The sequence below is a fragment of the Symphalangus syndactylus genome, chromosome 2 (assembly GCF_028878055.3).
Source record: "Symphalangus syndactylus isolate Jambi chromosome 2, NHGRI_mSymSyn1-v2.1_pri, whole genome shotgun sequence".
Taxonomy (NCBI): Eukaryota; Metazoa; Chordata; class Mammalia; order Primates; family Hylobatidae; genus Symphalangus; species Symphalangus syndactylus.
The window spans coordinates 146,824,961-146,842,621 of record NC_072424.2 but is presented as its reverse complement, the minus strand read 5'-3'; the positions used below and the strand labels follow the sequence as shown (position 1 = coordinate 146,842,621).

Below are 17,661 nucleotides of genomic sequence, written 5' to 3'. Positions count from 1 at the left end.
AGTGGTAGGAAACTCACCTTCAAATCATGAAGTTATGAGCAGGCAACTTGCAAAGAACATAACATAAAAAGCATTCCAATTTTCAAAGATGTTGGCATTTATTTTCTATGGATCTTTTATAGAAAGGGGATTGAATTTGAGAAAGACAAAAAAGAAAGTGTCAGTTAAGGAAGACCTAGGGCCTCTCTAAAGGTGAAGCGTTTGGCAGCAGCTTCAGGAAGGAGTTTGCTGAGAGCTGTGGATGCCGTCTGCTTGCTCTGTGTCGTAACGTGGTTGTGAGGTCTAAATTTGAGAGCAGACACCTCAGAACTACATTTTAAAACATTTTGAATTTCAGCTTTAATAAAATCTTTGGTACTTAGTATGTTTACTGCTAAGTTTCGATTTTTTAAAGTTGTCAAATGACTGGAATTCAAAGCATTCATTACAGTAAAATTTTAATCATATGATACCTTTTAGAAGTAGTAGGCAGAAACAAAAATTGTTGATTGGGTCTAACAAAGTTTATGTACACATTTAGAACAAATAGATGTTGAGTTTTAAGAAGAAGGCCGGGCGCGGTGGCTCACGCTTGTAATCCCAGCACTTTGGGAGGCCGAGGCAGGCGGATCACGAGGTCAGGAGATCGAGACCACGGTGAAACCCCGTCTCTACTAAAAATACAAAAAAAATTAGCCGGGCGTGGTGGTGGGCGCCTGTAGTCCCAGCTACTCGGAGAGGCTGAGGAGGAGAATGGCGTGAATCCGGGAGGCGGAGCTTGCAGTGAGCTGAGATTGCGCCACTGCACTCCAGCCTGAGCGACAGAGCGAGACTCCGTCTCAAAAAAAAGAAGAAATAATTTTATGTTTACAGCAATAGTGTTTTTGTTAACATTTATTATATTGACAATAATTACTGATTTGCATTACAGGGCAAAGACATGTTTTCTAAACCTATACAGTCTGCACAGTTTTATTATATAGATGCCTTTATATTGTTATCTTCTGGCCCTGAATTTCAGCTACTGAAGTATCACATCGACACTTGCAAAGATGAGGTTAAGAGGTAGGCACCCCTCTGCCCTGTGCATTATTTTTAGATCACAGGAAGCTGTTTCAATAATGTGATGTTGAAAGTTACTTACATTTTAAAATGTTGCCCCAAATTTAATAATGACCTCATATCACCAAACTCTTGAAGAGAGGGAATTGTCCAGATCCTACGCATTTTAAACCTTCCTTTGTATTACTATGCGTGGGGCCTTTGGCATGACGGAATCCGAGAATTTGGGGGATTTGAGAATCCTCAATTATCATCTCGGCTCTGCAGCATATTGAAGTGATGTTATGTGGGACAAATACTATTGATAATATAAAGTTAAATTATGAACTGTTTCAAATGTATACATATATATGGGGAATAATACATATCTTCTTAGCTACACCTAGCTTGGACAAGTATTAACATTTCACTATCTTTGTTTTCCAGAATTTTTAAAGAAATAAAATATTACAGAGGGAATTAGGAACCTGTCTCCCAGTCCTGTCCTCTTCCCTTTTTCCTCCTTTCGAGATTGATATATTTGCTTCTTGGTCGTAGTTTTATATTTTTGCTGTATCTCTGTGTATTCATGTCATTTTATTTTTTTGAGTGTAACATGAGCACACGTTTCTTAATCAAAACTATGTTTCTGAGATGTGTGCCTTCAGTTTGTTAATTGGGGTGGGTGCCCGGCTGTCAGAATGGGCACTGCGTCTGCCTGCTTCTTTCATGGAGGGACGTCGGGTTGGGACCTGCCAAGGGTCCGGCTATTTTTTTTGTATTTTTAGTAGAGACGGGGTTTCACTATGTTTGCCAGGCTGGTCTCGAACTCCTGACCTCGTGATCTGCCTGCTTCAGCCTCCCCAAGTGCTGGGATTATAGGCGTGAGCCACCACACCTGGCCTAAAGTTTATTTTTACTTATTGGGAGGGAGCTTCACAAGTCACCTCACGTCGCAGGGTTCCTGTCTCGACTGGCACAGCCCTTTGCCCCTGAGGGTTGGCAGCTTCTCTTCTTGTTCCTGCCTCCTCTTTCTGATCTTGTGGGACTTTGTCTTAGAGATCACTTTGCAGCCACTTCAGTTGGGTTTCGGGAGGCAGTGAAGCTGAGGCATGTGTTCAGTTATATGTAGTGGGAGATGGGCAGGTTTTTCTAAGCATACACAGAAATACCCTATAGAAAAAGACTGGTGCATTTGACCACAGACTGAAGAAGGAGGACGGGGTGGGGGATCTTTTGTATGTCAAAAATCACCACAAATAATTAGATGTTAATAGAAAAACATTTTTTTTTTTTTTTCCTGAAGAAAAATCAAGGTAGCTAATTCACTTTTCCCCTCAGTATCATAAAATGGGACTTTTAAAGTGATATGAAAACTTTCTTTTCATGTTTAATGTTTTTAAAGATAAGATATTTAGTTGTAGTGGAAGGAAAGCAAAAAGATTGATCATCTTGATTTTCTCTTCCAGATATAAACAGAAGAGCAAGTCCAAGCTGATTTGCAGGCTCTCCACGACGGGTGCAGTAGACATGACCAGCTTATCAGCAGTCAATGACTTTTATTCCCGTATCCTTTCTCCCAGATCCTGGTAGGGTTTTACGCCCTGAGTGTCGTTCCTCTGGCAGAGGCGTGTGCTGAGCATCTCATGAGTGTCAGGCATTGTGTGGGGCTCCGGGAATGCAGGGACCCTTCTCATGGAGGTCGCCATCCTTATGTTAATTGTACGTGTAATAATTCATCTCAATATTGAGAAAGGGCCTCAAAGGAACAAGAAACTTGAGTGCCGTACAGTTCATGCCATCCAGCAGGTGGGCTGACCTGCTCTGGACTTTGTTGCCTAATGTCTAGTAATTTAGTCATTCTGTCTCATCTGCAGAGCTGGCAAAACTCATAGCTATTGCTGTTCAAAATAATATGAAATGGAATTCTAGAACTTTAATTTTTGAGATTTTTATGGCTAACACCATTGCTTTTAGTTTTCAAAGTTGATTTTAATTTATTTAGGGGAAAAGCTCCAGATCTTTAGGAATTCATTGTATAAAGTTTTAATTTACTCAAAGTTCAATCTAAGTTGAACTCTATTGGAGGGTTTTGTAGTTGAACTAAAATAAAGTGTTAGGAGGTTGTAGTATGTTTTCGTTAGAAATGTGGTAATTTCATGCTAGAATAGGTGTTAAAATACCTAGTAGAAATAAGAAATATGTCATTAGGATTATTCTAGCTTAAACGATGGTTTCTGGAATACAAGGTAATCCAACGCTAACACCAGCATAACGGGTCTCTTGACTCCAGTGCACCTGGGTTCCCACCACATATACTCATTACTACAGCATTCAGGGCTGAGCATTGAGGCTTGGGGAGTGTTGGTGGTCACACGAGCCCTAAATGTATACATTGCTCCTCATAGGTCACGTTTATGAAGCAGTCACCTGCTGACATGGCACTGTCTGGGTTGTGTCTCCCATTGTGAAGCCTGCCCCAGGTGCTGTCACCCACTCTGTGGGTCTGTCTAATCTTAGTTCAGTGCTTTCTGCTGAGTGCAGTATCTACATATTCAATTATTTGACATCCGATTTGGGTGTTTCATGGACATCTCAAACACCACGTATCTAAAGCTGGAACTCACACCTCAAAATAGGCACTATGGTGGTCTCCCTTTTCCTAAGCAGCCCCCTCCACCGCCGCCCACCTGCTCTTGCCAATGCCTGGGGCCAGATGGGGTGGGGCTGGACTGGACTCAGGACTTTTCCGGCGGCATTTCAGAAGTTCTTAACTAGTCGTCCATTCATGAGTCTTCTAATGTTCCAAAGTTTTTATTAGTAAAAGAGAGGGAACTGTCCCTTCCCCATGGGTAAGAGTGTTGAGAGGAGCTCCCTAACTGGATTATCGCAGACATCGTACTCACAGCTGGCCGGAACAGGACCGTGGAAGTGTTCGACCTCAACGCCGGCTGCAGTGCAGCGGTGATAGCGGAAGCCCACTCGCGGCCTGTCCATCAGATCTGCCAAAATAAGGTAAGTTTTTGGATAACATATATCATCTGTAAAACTATGTGCTTAAAGCATTTAACAGATACAAATGTATGATGCCATTTTATAAGTGTTTGCTACCAAATTCAGTGTTAATTTTTATTGATCATTAAATTATTCAAAGCCTTGATGTTTGACCCTAGGAGATATTTTAGTATCATGTTGAATGTTAAGTTTTGTACATTTGTGTTTGACTATTTTATGGGCCCATATTAAGATTTTACTAGTAAAACATTGTCACATAAAACTTGATAGGGTTGTATATGTTAAGCAATAATGGATTGCATGGTAGACACATAGGTTCTATGAACTGGGGCAGCCTTGCCAAATCAGTAGCTTTTTTTGAAGGTGGAGGCTGTTGGATACAGCCAGTCTGTTTTGACAGAGACAAAGTTTACAAATATCCACAGCGGTGGGTTAAAGGGTTGGCATTACAGGAGAAACATCTGATGAGTTCATTGCCCGATAGCTGCACAGTTCAAAAGACACTTGGTTACCCAAGAGGGCCTCTAAGTCTTGGGAACAAAACTGTATTTCTTAGGACTAAAACTGCAATTTTGGTTGTTGATATGCCTGGAAAGGTTTTCCAAGTCAAGGATTTAACTTACGATGCGTCTGGCATTTATATCATGATTCAGGGTATCATTTTGCTAAGTGAAGTATTGCAATGTTGGTTAAACAGATTTTGTTATCCACAGGTTAACATATTTTGCGTTTTTTTTCTTTTTTTTTTTTTCTTTTGAGACAGAGTCTCGCTCTGTCACCCAGGCGGGAGTGCAGTGGCACTATCTTGGCTCACTGCAACCTCTGCTTCTTGGGTTCAAGCGATTCTCCTGCCTCAGTCTCCTGAGTAGCTGGGATTACAGGCATGTGCCACCACGCCCGGCTAATTTTTTTTGTATTTTTAGTAGAGACGGAGTTTCACCATGTTGGTCAGGCTGGTCTCGAACTCCTGACCTCGTGATCAGCCTGCCTCGGTCTCCCAAAGTGCAGGGATTACAGGTGTGAGCCACCGCACCCGGCCCACATTTTGAGTCTTTAAATTTCTGTTTAATAGGACAGATATGGTCTGATTATCTATAAAGTTGTTTTTTTGTTTTTTTGTTTTTTTTTTGAGACGGAGTCTTGCTGTTGCCCAGGCTGGAGTGCAGTGGCGCGATCTCGGCTCACTGCAGGCTCCGCCTCCTGGGGTTCACTGCCGTTCTCCTGCCTCAGCCTCCCGAGTAGCTGGGACTGCAGGTGCCTGCCACCTCGCCTGGCTAATTTTTTGTATTTTTAGTAGAGACGGGGTTTCACCATGTTAACCAGGATGGTCTTGATCTCCTGACTTCGTGATCTGCCCGCCTCGGCCTCCCAAAGTGCTGGGATTACAGGCGTGAGCCACCGCGCCCGGCCTAAAGTTTTTTAATCAGTTCAAATCGGAAAGAGCAAAGATTCTGGGCTGTTAAGTTAAATTACACTGAAGCAGATTTGTTCCTGCATCTTTTCTGGATAAAGGGGAATTGGAGGTGTCAGGGCCACAGAAGACTTTTAACGGGTGCAGCATGAGAGACCCCGGGATTCAGAGGCTCCGTGTCTAGGAAGATGGTCTCCCTACATGTCAGTCTGGATGGCTCTTCAGAGAGGCAGATCCAGGGACTTGGCAGTGTGGGGTAGTCAGAGCTTTGGAGGCCAGGAAGATGCCTGGGGAGGCTGCCTGCGGAAGCGAAGCCGACCTCTGTGCCCGCCCTGTGGGCAGCCTTGGTCGGAGAAGGGAGGGTTTAAAGGCTCTGATAGGCATCTTTATCTTGCCTTCCTTTTAATCTTCCACCCCCACCCCCACCCCCACCCCCACCACCCAGTTTATTAATAGGACATTTCAAGTTTCAATAGGAGAAGGCTTTTCTGGTTTGAATAACACCATGGAAATATCAGCTTGGGGAGAGTTGTTGGAGAAAAGATTATTTTTCTGCATTTTTTCTTTTTGTTTAGACTCTTCCTCCATATAAACCAGAGCAAACATGTTTTTAAACGCTGTACAGTGGGTCTCTCAGATGAATGAAGGAATCCCTTTGAAGAATTCTGTAACTTCTTTATGAGGCTATTAAAATGGCATACTTCACAAAGGAAGTGCGAATTAGTTGAATCAGTGTTGTGTGTAATACTCCATGTTTCTATGCTTTCTGGGAAAGCTGTGAAGGAAAAAGAAGTCAGTTTGGTAATTTATGATGAGACTAGGCAGCACTGTTGGTATTTGAGAACCATGATCTGATACTACTAATTTCGCAGTAAGATCTGTCAAGATTAGGGAAAGATTTGATTGCTAGATTTTATATATTTCCGGGCTTTTAAATGAATTTAATAATTGAGTTATTAACTTTTAAAATGATTGTTAGCCTAATACCCACCTTATTTATTTATTTGAGATGGAGTCTTGCTTTGTCGCCCAGGCTGGAGTGCAGCAGCATGATCTCGGCTCACTGCAACCTCCACCTCCCGGGTTCCAATGAGTCTCCTGCCTCAGGCTCCCGAGTAGCTGGGATTACAGGTGCGCGTCACCACGCCTGGCTAATTTTTATATTTTTGGTAGAGATGGAGAGATGGAGTTTCACCATGTTGGCCAGGCTAGTCTCGAACTCCTGACCTCGTGATCTGCCCTCCTGGGCCTCCCAAAGTGCTGGGATTACAGGCGTGAGCCACTGCGCCTGGTCAGTCCGTCTTGTTTTTTAGGTGTTAGGATTCCTTTTAAATTTAAGTGCAGCTTAATGAGATATTGATAGCTAATATTTGGATATAGAATGTTAAAGTATAAGTCTGACCTACTAAATTTATTGAGTGAAACTTCCACGCAAAGACATTTGACTTTAAGATACCTGAGTGCAGACTAGGGTTTGTGCCGTCTTTGTGTCTGATCTTGGTAGTACCTAGAACCTGGAATCTGCTCACTTGACATGCGCCGATTTGAACTGTGACTCGCTGTTACCGACAGAAAGCAAAGGATTCAATTCTTTGTATAAGAAAGTAGATGTAAATCTAGAGAAAAAATGGTTTCTTAAAAAGACTCGTCAGCACAAAGATTTCAGAGGTTAAAGTTTGACAAATAGTATTTAAAATTTGTTGATGTATTATTCTCAAAATGCAGTGTCTAAAAATTTATCTAAAGATAAAGATTGCTAACAAGAAGAGTCTCTCCTGAGATGTCATGTAGTTGTCTATCTGGTCAGTTTTTCTAAAGTCTGTGAGTCTGTAGATAATACAGTTAAGTGAGAATTGACTAAATTTCTTAAATATTGTCATTCTTGAGTTTAAAAATTTCAGTCGTGAAGATAAATGAATCTTATATGTGAAGTTTCTTTCATGTTGTAAATTTTACTTTTTATTTTTTGAGATGAAGTTTCACTCTTGTCACCCAGGCTGGAGTGCAGTTGCGTGATCTTGGCTCACTGCAAGCTCCGCCTCCTGGATTCAAGCGATTCTCCTGCCTCAGCCTCCCAAGTAGCTGGGATTACAGGCGTGGGCCACCACACCTGGCTAATTTTTGTATTTTTAGCAGAGAGGGGATTTCACCATGTTGGCCAGGCTGGTCTCAAACTCCTCACCTCAGGTGATCTGCCTGCCTTGGCCTCCCAGAGTGCTGGGATTACAAGCATGAGCTACTGCGCCCGGCCAATTTTACATTTAAAACATATTTCTTACCATGCTTTTTGATACTTGCTGCTTCTTGTCTCAAACATTGTCAATTATTAGAAAAATATTTCTTAGTTCATTTAATTTTTGTATTGGTTGTGCATGACTCTTATTAAAGGTGGTCATTGCAAAGCCAATTATAATTTATTTTTGGTGTTTGGAAAATGTTCTGTCAGCATTTCCATTATAAATCCCTATTTTCTTTCTCTTTTTGTTCTTTTCTTTCTGGGATTTATACAGAGCCATAAAACTTGGTCTAGATTAAAACTTGGCCTATTAGAGCTCAATCTGAGATTTTTTTTCAATTTAGTTCCCAAATTTGTTTTAAATTGTTTCAGACGTTTAGGTTGCAAATGCAAAATATAATTTTGAGGTTTTCAATACTTTCTAATTTATAACTTAAAAAATAACATGCGAGGTTTAAGATAATGGTAAAGATAATTCTTTTAACTTTAGCTAACCAATTTTCTAGTATTTTCAAGAGAATTATTTTGGAAAATGATATAATGCTATTTGGTGTGATCTCGTAATTTTATTTCCTTTCCTCTCTGTTCCAACTTCATAATAGAAGAGTTTCTAACCTTTTGCATATATAAAGCTTTTCACTGTTAAAGGGTTAAATGTATGTAAATCTCTTAGCATGTGCTAAGTCCATTAAGTGAAAGCTATTTTTCTTATTTTTAAAATATAAGTTTATGGAGGCTGATCGGTGCTGCTTTAGAAAACTCTTACGTTCCACATGCAACTACTCTCACACAATTCTTTTGCTCCTGTGAGTTTTAGGGATGGATGCACAAGAATTTCTCCCCCTGCAGCAGAAGATCAGAAGCTGAGTTAGATATGGTTTCAGTTTTCAAAGAAATACAAGGCACAAGGTGGTAGTCATGGGTGGAATAACATTTGCACAAGGCTGACTGTTCTAAGCACCATAAAATGATGTGAAATCGCTGCCAGAGAGTAGGGATGGGAACAGCCATCCTGTCCTGGAAGGATGAGAGAAGGCTGCATCTGAACTGGCATTATCCATTCTCACATATTGTTAGATAAAACTTTTGGTTTTATGAGGAGTTTAAAGGCACATAAAATGGAGAAATAGAAAGGTTGAATCAGCTTGTTTAGCCTCCCATGTAGTCAGCAAGTTTCGACTGGAAGCCGTGTGGTGTCCTGGTCTCCCCGTGACATGCTGTGTTCCTGCTGGTAGAGCCACTCATATTTAAAATCCTGTAGTTGGGCTGGTGCGCATGAGGCTCCAAATGTGGAGTCTCAGTCTGTTGGGGCTGCTTTAACAAAATGCCCTAGACGGGGATATTTACAAGCAACAGAAATTTATTGCTCACAGTTCTGGAGGCTGGCAAGTGTGAGATCAAGGCAGTGGCAGATCAGCGTCTCATGAGGGCTTTCTGCTTGAGTGGCAGGGCCTTCCTGATGTATCCTAATGTGGTGAACGGAAATACAAACTCCTTGAAACCTCCCTCATAAGGGCATTCAGCCCATTCATGCAGGCTCCACTCTCATGACCTAATCACTTCTCAAGGGCCGCACCTCTTAATACCATTGCGATGGGGGGTTTCAACTGATGAATTCTGTGGGGAGACCAACGTCCAGACCGTGGGACCGAGTCACCCCTAGGTGCTTGCCAGAGTCCGTGTGTGGAATTTTTTGAGTGTCACAGCTAGGAACTAATGTTTACCAAGTCTGGAATGCCATGGCCTTTCCCTGTGTGTTCTCACAGGCTCAGCAAGGACATTTGATGGATGAGGACTCAGATTGCAGGGCCTCCCTCCTCCCTCTGCATGGGCTGTGAGCTGGGAGTTGGACTCCAGGCCTGCCTGGTTCCTCTGCCTGGATGCCGTTTTTCCTCCCTCTTCACCATCTAAATGTCAGGTTATCTCAAGTGAACCCAGTATCTTGACCAGGTCAACCAGCTCCTGACACTTCACATCACACCCCATGCCGTGGCCGCACCTGCCTGAGCACTGTGGAGGCTCCCCGTGCACACCACCAAGGGAGGAGGACAGAGACACTGGGCCTGGCTCGCCTTGGGAGCCTCAGGACAGCAGGCATGGTGAATGGCGCTCCAATATGTAGACGATCTCCACAGTCTGATGCATGTTTTTCCTCTCTTCCTCTAGTGCTGATGTCATTTTGGCTTCTTTTGGGTATTATCTTTTATTTCAATAATCGAGGAGACTTGATGAGCCACATGAGGCTGTGTTTACATTTAGCTTTATTCTGGCTTTTAAAATATGTTGTGTTGGAAGCATCATAGATTTTTTACAACACTTCAAGCTGTAAAAAAGCATTGACTTGGAGAATGAAGATATAGAAAGTGAATTTGTAGCATAATTAAGATTTGTTTTTAAAAAGGTGTGTATATTTTGTTAGTTTGATTGTAATACATTTATTTTCAAGACTTAAAGCATCAAATTTCATTCTTGTCCCATTTAATTTACTGTAATGAACATTGTTGTTTCTAAATATATGTTAGAAATCAGCAATTAGATGATGATGGTGAGGAGTTATCGAGGAAATCATGGAGGAGGACCATTACGAATTACAGCGACGCTGGAGGGCCAGTCCTGAATTACAGCAGCTGTGGCCTTTCACGTCAGAACTCTGCTCTTCTTACCAGGAAATGAGAAATGTGCTGTCAGGAGAAGGGCAGCTGCTGATCTGTTACAGTGAGGACTCTTTAGAGTACAGGTTTTCAGCTCCTCGGAGGCACAGGCACTGCCCAGTGGTGCTGTTGGCGTCCACAGCGGAGCATCCTCATGCCCAGTCCACCGGGAGACTTCTGCCTTTATCTGTTTTCCACATTGGATGACCGCATGGCCTCTCGAAGGGCTGGTTCTCTGTGTCTAAAAACCACTGCTGTGAAGGGCGACCATTTCAGCACGGAAGCACTCTGTTGTGGAACAACGGCCTCATCTACTTACTCACGGACGTGGTGTGAGTGCATTCTGAGCTGCACGGTGTGGACTTGTATGGAAAGCGGCGTGATGTCATCCTTGGGATCACCTTCCAGGTCGGAGGCAGGAGGTGTGTTCAGTTTATGAAGTGGTCTGTGGGGCCTCTGAACAAGGCGGGTTCAGGGAAGGTGTTCCCCAGGAGGTGGTCCTGGGCTGAGCCTTGAAGGAGGAGGGGACAGCTGCACCAGCGGGAGGGGCCCAGGCCTGACCCCCCCACCACCCACTGTGTGGCCCAGAGAAGGCAGCAGGAGCCCTGCACAGCCTGCTGTGTTCTGCACCCGGCCCCACAGGCAATGCAGTACCCCTCGGCTGGTGCCTCTGCACCCACCCTGCTCACCACAGCACGGCCCCTCTCTTTCACCCTCTGTGGATGTGCAAAGCCTCAGGAAGGCGACACCCATATCCGCATAGGTGTAGGTGTGGGAGGCCTAGCGCTGCCGTCTTCTGTCCCACCTGTGGCCTGCAGTTGCTCCCCAGCAGCTGTCCCCACGGGCATGTCTCTGCCTATCACCACCCACTGTTGACCTGTGCCTTCAGAACCCCATTCGGGTTATTTTAATCTTCACTGTCAATTCTTCAGAGGCCCCAGCAGCTTTTAGGATAGAAGCCTGAGGCTGCATGCAGACCCTGTGCCACCTTCTCATGCCTTGACCCTGTCAGTGTCCTTGGTGACACCTCAGACCCAGTCTCAAGCTGGGGGCCCACATGAAGCCCAGGCTGCTGGGCTCAGCCATTCTCTGACGCCCCGGTCAGCCTCTGTGATGGCCTGGACAGTCACAGGAGGGCATCAGGGCCAGCTCCTATGTGACAAACATGCACTACCTGCTGAGAAGAGGCGGGCTCTGTCCTCAGAGTCACAGCATCATGAACGTGGAGCACGGGGCATCCTCATGTCCCCCAGAGCCCCAGGCGGAGTGGGGGTGCCGGCATGAGATCTGAGCAGGCACCACTGGCGCCTAAGCTGTGACCCCACAGAGCAGCTGAGGCTCCACACTGGCTTCCCGACTGCACCCGCCTGATGATGAGCCCAGTGGACGCGGCTGACTCTGAGACACAGGATTGACCCCGTCGGGCCTGGTCCCCGGCACTTCAGCCCAGGGCTCTCAGAAGGTGGAGCTGAGCATCCGCCAGCTGTACTCTGTGCTCTTGCTCTGTGGCCTGAGTCACAGGCAAACCCTTCTGACTGTCCAGGCTCAGTCTCCACCACCTCCCCAGGAGGCCTCCCTGGCCTCTCAGTAGTTGGACTCGGCCCCTTACTTGGTCTTGTGTCTACACTGCTGTTCCAGGGCTCATCAGTGCAGTCAGAATGACGTGTGATTAATCCTCTCTCCTGTGAGATTCTCATCTTGAGGACGGGGCCATCCCTTACTAGCATGCAGTTGGTGCTCAAAAACTGCTTGCTCAGTCCAAGCCCAGTCCTGGCAGTTTTAAGGGGCCTGTCTGAGTTACAACCATTGGATCTGCCTTCGTTTTGCAGTAGGGCCATCGCTTACCCACAAGAGCTCCATGGCCTGCTGCTGGCACGGGCACTCCAGGACTCAGCCGTTGGCTTTCCATAGTAGTGACATGAGAGAAGCAGCTACATGTGTGTTTATTCCAGATGCCAAGTGAAGCCTCGAACAGGAGTTTCATCTTGCAGGTCCCCTCAGTGGATGGGCTGGGCCCCGAGGGTGAGGGCTGCCACCATTGGCTGCCCAGCCAGGCTGTGGTACAGCTGCTCTTGTACTCTCGGTGCTCTGACTGAGTGGAACTTGTGTTCCTGGTCTCGTGCCACCTACCTGGGGCTGCAGTGGACACACATCTCGAATTTTTCATCCCATGGGGTTGCATGGCCACGGTGCACATGTCTCATGGGCCAGGCATCAGTCATAGGCCACAGCCAGGGCTCTGTAGTTGACGGTCAGGTGAGCTCTCTTCTCAGTGGTTGTCAAACTCTCATGGGAAAGTTATTTAATTAAATTGGTTACTTTATCCTTTTTATTTATGAAAATTAATGAAGTTTTCTTTAGTTATTAGAGAACTTGGCAGGTCACCTGACTCCCTGGAAACGGTCAATGGCCATTTTCAATTTAAGTCCTGTATGTCCGTGGCTGGGCTGAGGGAGATTGGGGTTGGCGCCAGGGCACAGCCCAGCCTCCGTCTGGCTCCCTAAGGAGTTCCGAGTGGACACGAGCGTTTCATTCACTAAGTCACTTGAGCTTGAGAGAGGCGCATGAGGGGCTGCGCACGGTGAGCTTTGAATCTCCTTTTGCACACCTGGAAGGTTCTTGTGGGTGTTCTTTGTCCTCGGATCCAGTGTACCTGATGCCACACGCCACACACCTGACACTGCACACCTGACGCCACACGCACATCTGACGCCACACACCTGATGTTGCACACCGGACACCACACGCGGCACACCTGACACCACACGCGGCACACCTGATGCCGCACACCTGACGCCGCACACCTGACGCCACATGCACATCTGACGCCACACACCTGATGTTGCACACCGGACACCACACGCGGCACACCTGACACCACACGCGGCACACCTGATGCTGCACACCTGATGCCGCACACCTGATGCCGCACACCTGACGCCGCACACGGCATGTGGCGTCTCCAGGGCCCCGTGTCCCCGATCCTCTGTGTCTGGTGTTCACCTCGCCTCGTGAGTGGCTGCCTGTTTGCTGGTTTTGCTGTTTGTGTTTGTGTTTACCTTCTTTTCCTAGGCTCGTTTACGAGGACCTAGAGAAGTGTGCCCTCAGCCAGTGTGAGGAAAACCAGGCCCAGCTTGGCACCGAGTAGCCGTTGGGAGGAGTTTTCAGTGTGCTAAATCCCATGATCGGGGCCTCACACATGTGTATCGAAACACCATGCTGTACCCCAAAATATGTGCAGTGATTATGGGTCAATTAAAAACAAAATAAATAAGTAAATGACCAGTTTTTCTTCTAAATGGTTCAGAATAGTTCATCCCAAATGTGGGTTGTTGATCCTCCCCCACCATGGTTCTCTCGGGCACCCTGGCTGGACCCTCGCTGTCTCTGCGTGTGAGTGGGTACGCAGGCTGTGACTTCTGCATGAAGCCTGCGGGCCCAGTGAGTGGTGCCGTCACTGGCTGAGGGCCACAGCTGAGCCACTGGGGTAACCGCCCAACGGTTCACCTTGTCCGCTGCCTAGGTAGAGCCAGTTGATCAAGACGGGAATTGCAATAGAGAAAGGGTAATTCACACAGAGCCAGCTGTATGAGAGACTGAGTTTTATTATGACTCCAATCAGTCTCCCCAAGAATCTGGGGATGGGAGTTTTTAAGGATAATTTGGTGGGTGGGTGGGGTCAGTGAATCACGAGTTCTGATTGGTCAGGTCAGAGGTGAAATCGTCGGGAGTCGAAGCTGCCCTCTTATGCTGAGTGAGTTCCTGGGGTGGGCGGGGGGGTGGGGCGCACGACCAGCTGAACCAGTTTATTGATTGGGTGGGATACCAGCTGATCCATTCAGTGCAGGGTCTGCAAAATATCTCAAGCACTGATCTGAGGTTTTACAATAATGATGTTACCCCCAAGAGCAATTTTGGGTAGGGGTGGGGGAGGTGGTCAAATCTTGTAGCTTCCAGCTACATTACTCCTAAACCATAATTTCTAATCTTTGAGCTAATTTGTAGGTCCTACAAAGGCAGTCTAGTCCCCAGGCAAGAAGGGGGTTTGTTTTGGGAAAGGGTTGTTACCATCTTTGTTTCAAAGTTAAACTATAAGTTCCTCCCCAAGTTAGTTTGGCCTCAGCCCAGGAATGAAAAGGACGGCTTGGAGGTTAGAAGCAAGATAGAGTTATAGGTCAGGTTTCTTTCACTGTCTCAGTTATAATTTTACAATGGCTGTTTCACCGGGACACTTCTCCTGTGTCGAAACACCGCAGTGCTCTCCTGAGGAGGGACACAGTAAAAATATCACTTCTTTGAAAAGTTTCCTGTTTTTATAGCTCTGGTAAAAATAATGAATAATAGATTTTATGTTAAACTTCGTTTTCAGTCATTTCTTCATCTCTTTGTGGGATTGTTTTATTCATATTGTTTTCCAAGTGGTTCTCTTTTTTCTATAAACATTCAGTGAAATGGCCATGGAGAGTAAAGCGTTAACACTCTGACTTTGGGCTGAACTCTTAATTCAATACCTGTTCCTAATGGCAGTTAAATATATCACTGCTCATTTCCTCCCACCTTAAATTTGGTTTGTATGTAAGTGTGTGTGAACCCTGAACATCTGAGGCAGGTTTCAGTGAAATTAGAAAGTTTAGTTTGCCCAGGTTGGGTACGGGTGCCTGTGACACAGCCTCAGGAGGTCCTGATGACATTTGCCCGAGGTGGTCAGAGCACAGTTTGGTTTCACACGTTCTAGGGAGACATGAGACATCAATCAACATACATAAGATGAACATTGCTTCGGTCTGGAAAGGTGGGACAACTCGAAGCAAAGGCAGGAAGACACAAATCGGGGAGGGGACCTCCAGGTCCTGGGTACATAAGGGACAAATGGTTGCATTCTTTTGAGTTTCTGATGAGCCTTTCCAAAGGGGGCAATCAGATCTGCATTTATCTCAGTGAGCAGAGGGGTGACTTTGAATAGAATGGGAGGCAGGTTGGCCCTAAGCAGTTCCCAGCTTGACTTTTCCCTTTAGCTTGGTGATTTGGGGGCCCAGAGATTTATTTTCCTTTCACAGTGTGTATGTATGTGCAAGTATCTGTGCCTGTGTGTGAATGCCTGAGTGTGTGCATATGTATATGTGTGAGTGCATGTGTGGGTATGTATATGCATGCGTGCATGTGTGTGTGTATATATGTGTGCATGTGTGTATGTATATGTGTGAATGTGTATGTATATGCGTGAGTGTATGTGTGGGTATGTATGTGTGTGGGTATGTCTATGCGTGAATGCATGTGTGGGTATGTATATGCGTGAATGCATGTGTGTGCGTATGTATATGCATGAATGCGTATGTTGGTATGTATATGTGCGCGTGTATGTGTATGTATATGTGTAAATGTGTGTGTGTGTGTATGTATATGCGTGCGTGCATGTGTGTGTATGTATATGTGTGAATGCATGTGTGGGTATGTATATGTGTGCGTGCGTGTGTGCATATGTATATGTGTGAATGCACGTGTGTGCATATGTATAGGTGTGCGTGCATGTGTGTGCGTATGTATATGCGTGAATGTGTGTGTATGTATATGCGTGAATGCGTGTGTGTGTATGTATATGCGTGAATGCGTGTGTGGGTATGTATATGCGTGCATGCATGTGTGCATATGTGTATGTGTGCGTGCATGTGTGTATATGTATATGCGTAAATGCATGTGTGTGCGTATGTATAGGCGTGTGTGCATGTGTGTGCTTATGTATATGTGTGAATGTGTGTGCGTATGTATAGGCATGCGTGCATGTGTGTGCATATGTATATGCATGAATGCGTGTGTGGGTATGTATATGCGTGCGTGCATGTGTGTGTATGTATATGCATGAATGTGTGTGTGGGTATGTATATGCCTGCGTGCATGTGTGTGTATATGCATATGCGAGCATGCATGGGTGTACATATGTATATGTGCATGCATGTGTATGCATATGTATATGTGCTTTTAATTACATTATTCATTAAAGTGCCTATTAATGAATTCATTTAAAATATCTATTAGCTGCTACTGTGCACTTGGCAGTGTTCTATGAATGAAGAGTTAGATGAATGAAGAGAGGGCAAAGTCCTTGTGCTCAAGAAATGTATTTTCTTACATGGGAACACGAACACGTGTATTACACACAAGGTCAGGTGCTCTGTGCTGACCAGGTAACTAGAGCAGCAGGTTCATGACACGGAAGGGTGCCAGGCCTATGTCTGGAGGAGGAGAGTGCAGGAGGTGGGCTGTGTGGTGAAGCCTGTGGAGGGGTGGACCTCGAGCCCCTTATTAACTCAAAATATCTAAGACAGGTCTCAGTCAGTTTTGAAAGTTTATTTCTCCAAGGTTAAGGATGCACCCATGACATAGCATCAGGAGGTCCTGACGATGGTGGTTGGGGCACCGCTTGGTTTTATACATTTTAGGGAGACGTGAGACATCAATCAATATGTGTACCTTGTACTTTGGTTTAGTCAGGTAAAGTGGGATTTGAGGCGAGGGCTTCCAGATCATGAGTAGATAAGAGGCAAAAGGTTACATTCTTTTGAGTCCTTGATCAGCTTTCCACCGAATACGCAGTGAATCATCATTTTTACATAAACAGAAGGGGAGAGGAAGCAATCAGATATGCATTTGTCTCAGGGTAGCCTCAGAGGGATGTCTTTGAGTTCTGTCTGTCCTTTGTCCACAAGGAATTTCCTTGTGGCCAAATTGTGAGGGAGGTCTGTAGCTTCTTATCTTTGTAGCTATCTTATTTAGGAATAGAATGGGAGGCAGGTTTGCCTGAGGCAGTTCCCAGCTTGACTTTTCCCTTGGCTTAGTGATTTGGGGGTCCCAAGATTCATTTTCTTGTCACATTCCTGATGGACATCTGGACAAACTGGCTCCCTGAGACAGCATCCCTGCAGGTAAGGTGTGTCCTAAAAGGGTGAGGACTAGGCTCTGATTGAGGGGTCTGAGGAGTCATGCTTTAAAAATCATCAATTCTCATCAGATGGGTTTTATTTAACCCTATATATCATGACTTACTTTCCACCCTGACTGTGGCATAACATTACAAGACAAGGAAGAAAATCAAAATATTTTACTCCAAAACATGTGTCTTTGCCGTATCTTGAAATGGCCCCGCAAAGCTGTCCTTTGTGGGTGAAAACCAGCTCAGCCACATTAGTCATGCATCTGTGAAGAATCTCTATTAACATGGCTAGATCTCTTTCTTCCAGACCCTCCCAATCCTAAACAGATTAAGAGTCTAGCACCTTTTAAAGGTCTGAATAGGAAACATTTGTCACCTATTGACTAAGGGCAGCCACTAT

At 45.2% G+C, this 17,661-nt stretch overlaps 1 protein-coding gene across 1 annotated transcript in view; it reads left to right on the top strand.

Moving 5' to 3' along the window:
* The window catches only part of WDR27 (WD repeat domain 27), a 295,727-nt gene that overhangs the window by 60,735 nt on the left and 217,331 nt on the right, over window positions 1-17,661 (top strand). The window contains exons 20-22 of the mRNA XM_063623917.1: window positions 911-1,044; window positions 2,490-2,587; window positions 3,914-4,035. Of these exons, the coding sequence (XP_063479987.1) occupies window positions 911-1,044; window positions 2,490-2,587; window positions 3,914-4,035 (354 nt within the window). The remainder of the gene's footprint in view (window positions 1-910; window positions 1,045-2,489; window positions 2,588-3,913; window positions 4,036-17,661) is intronic.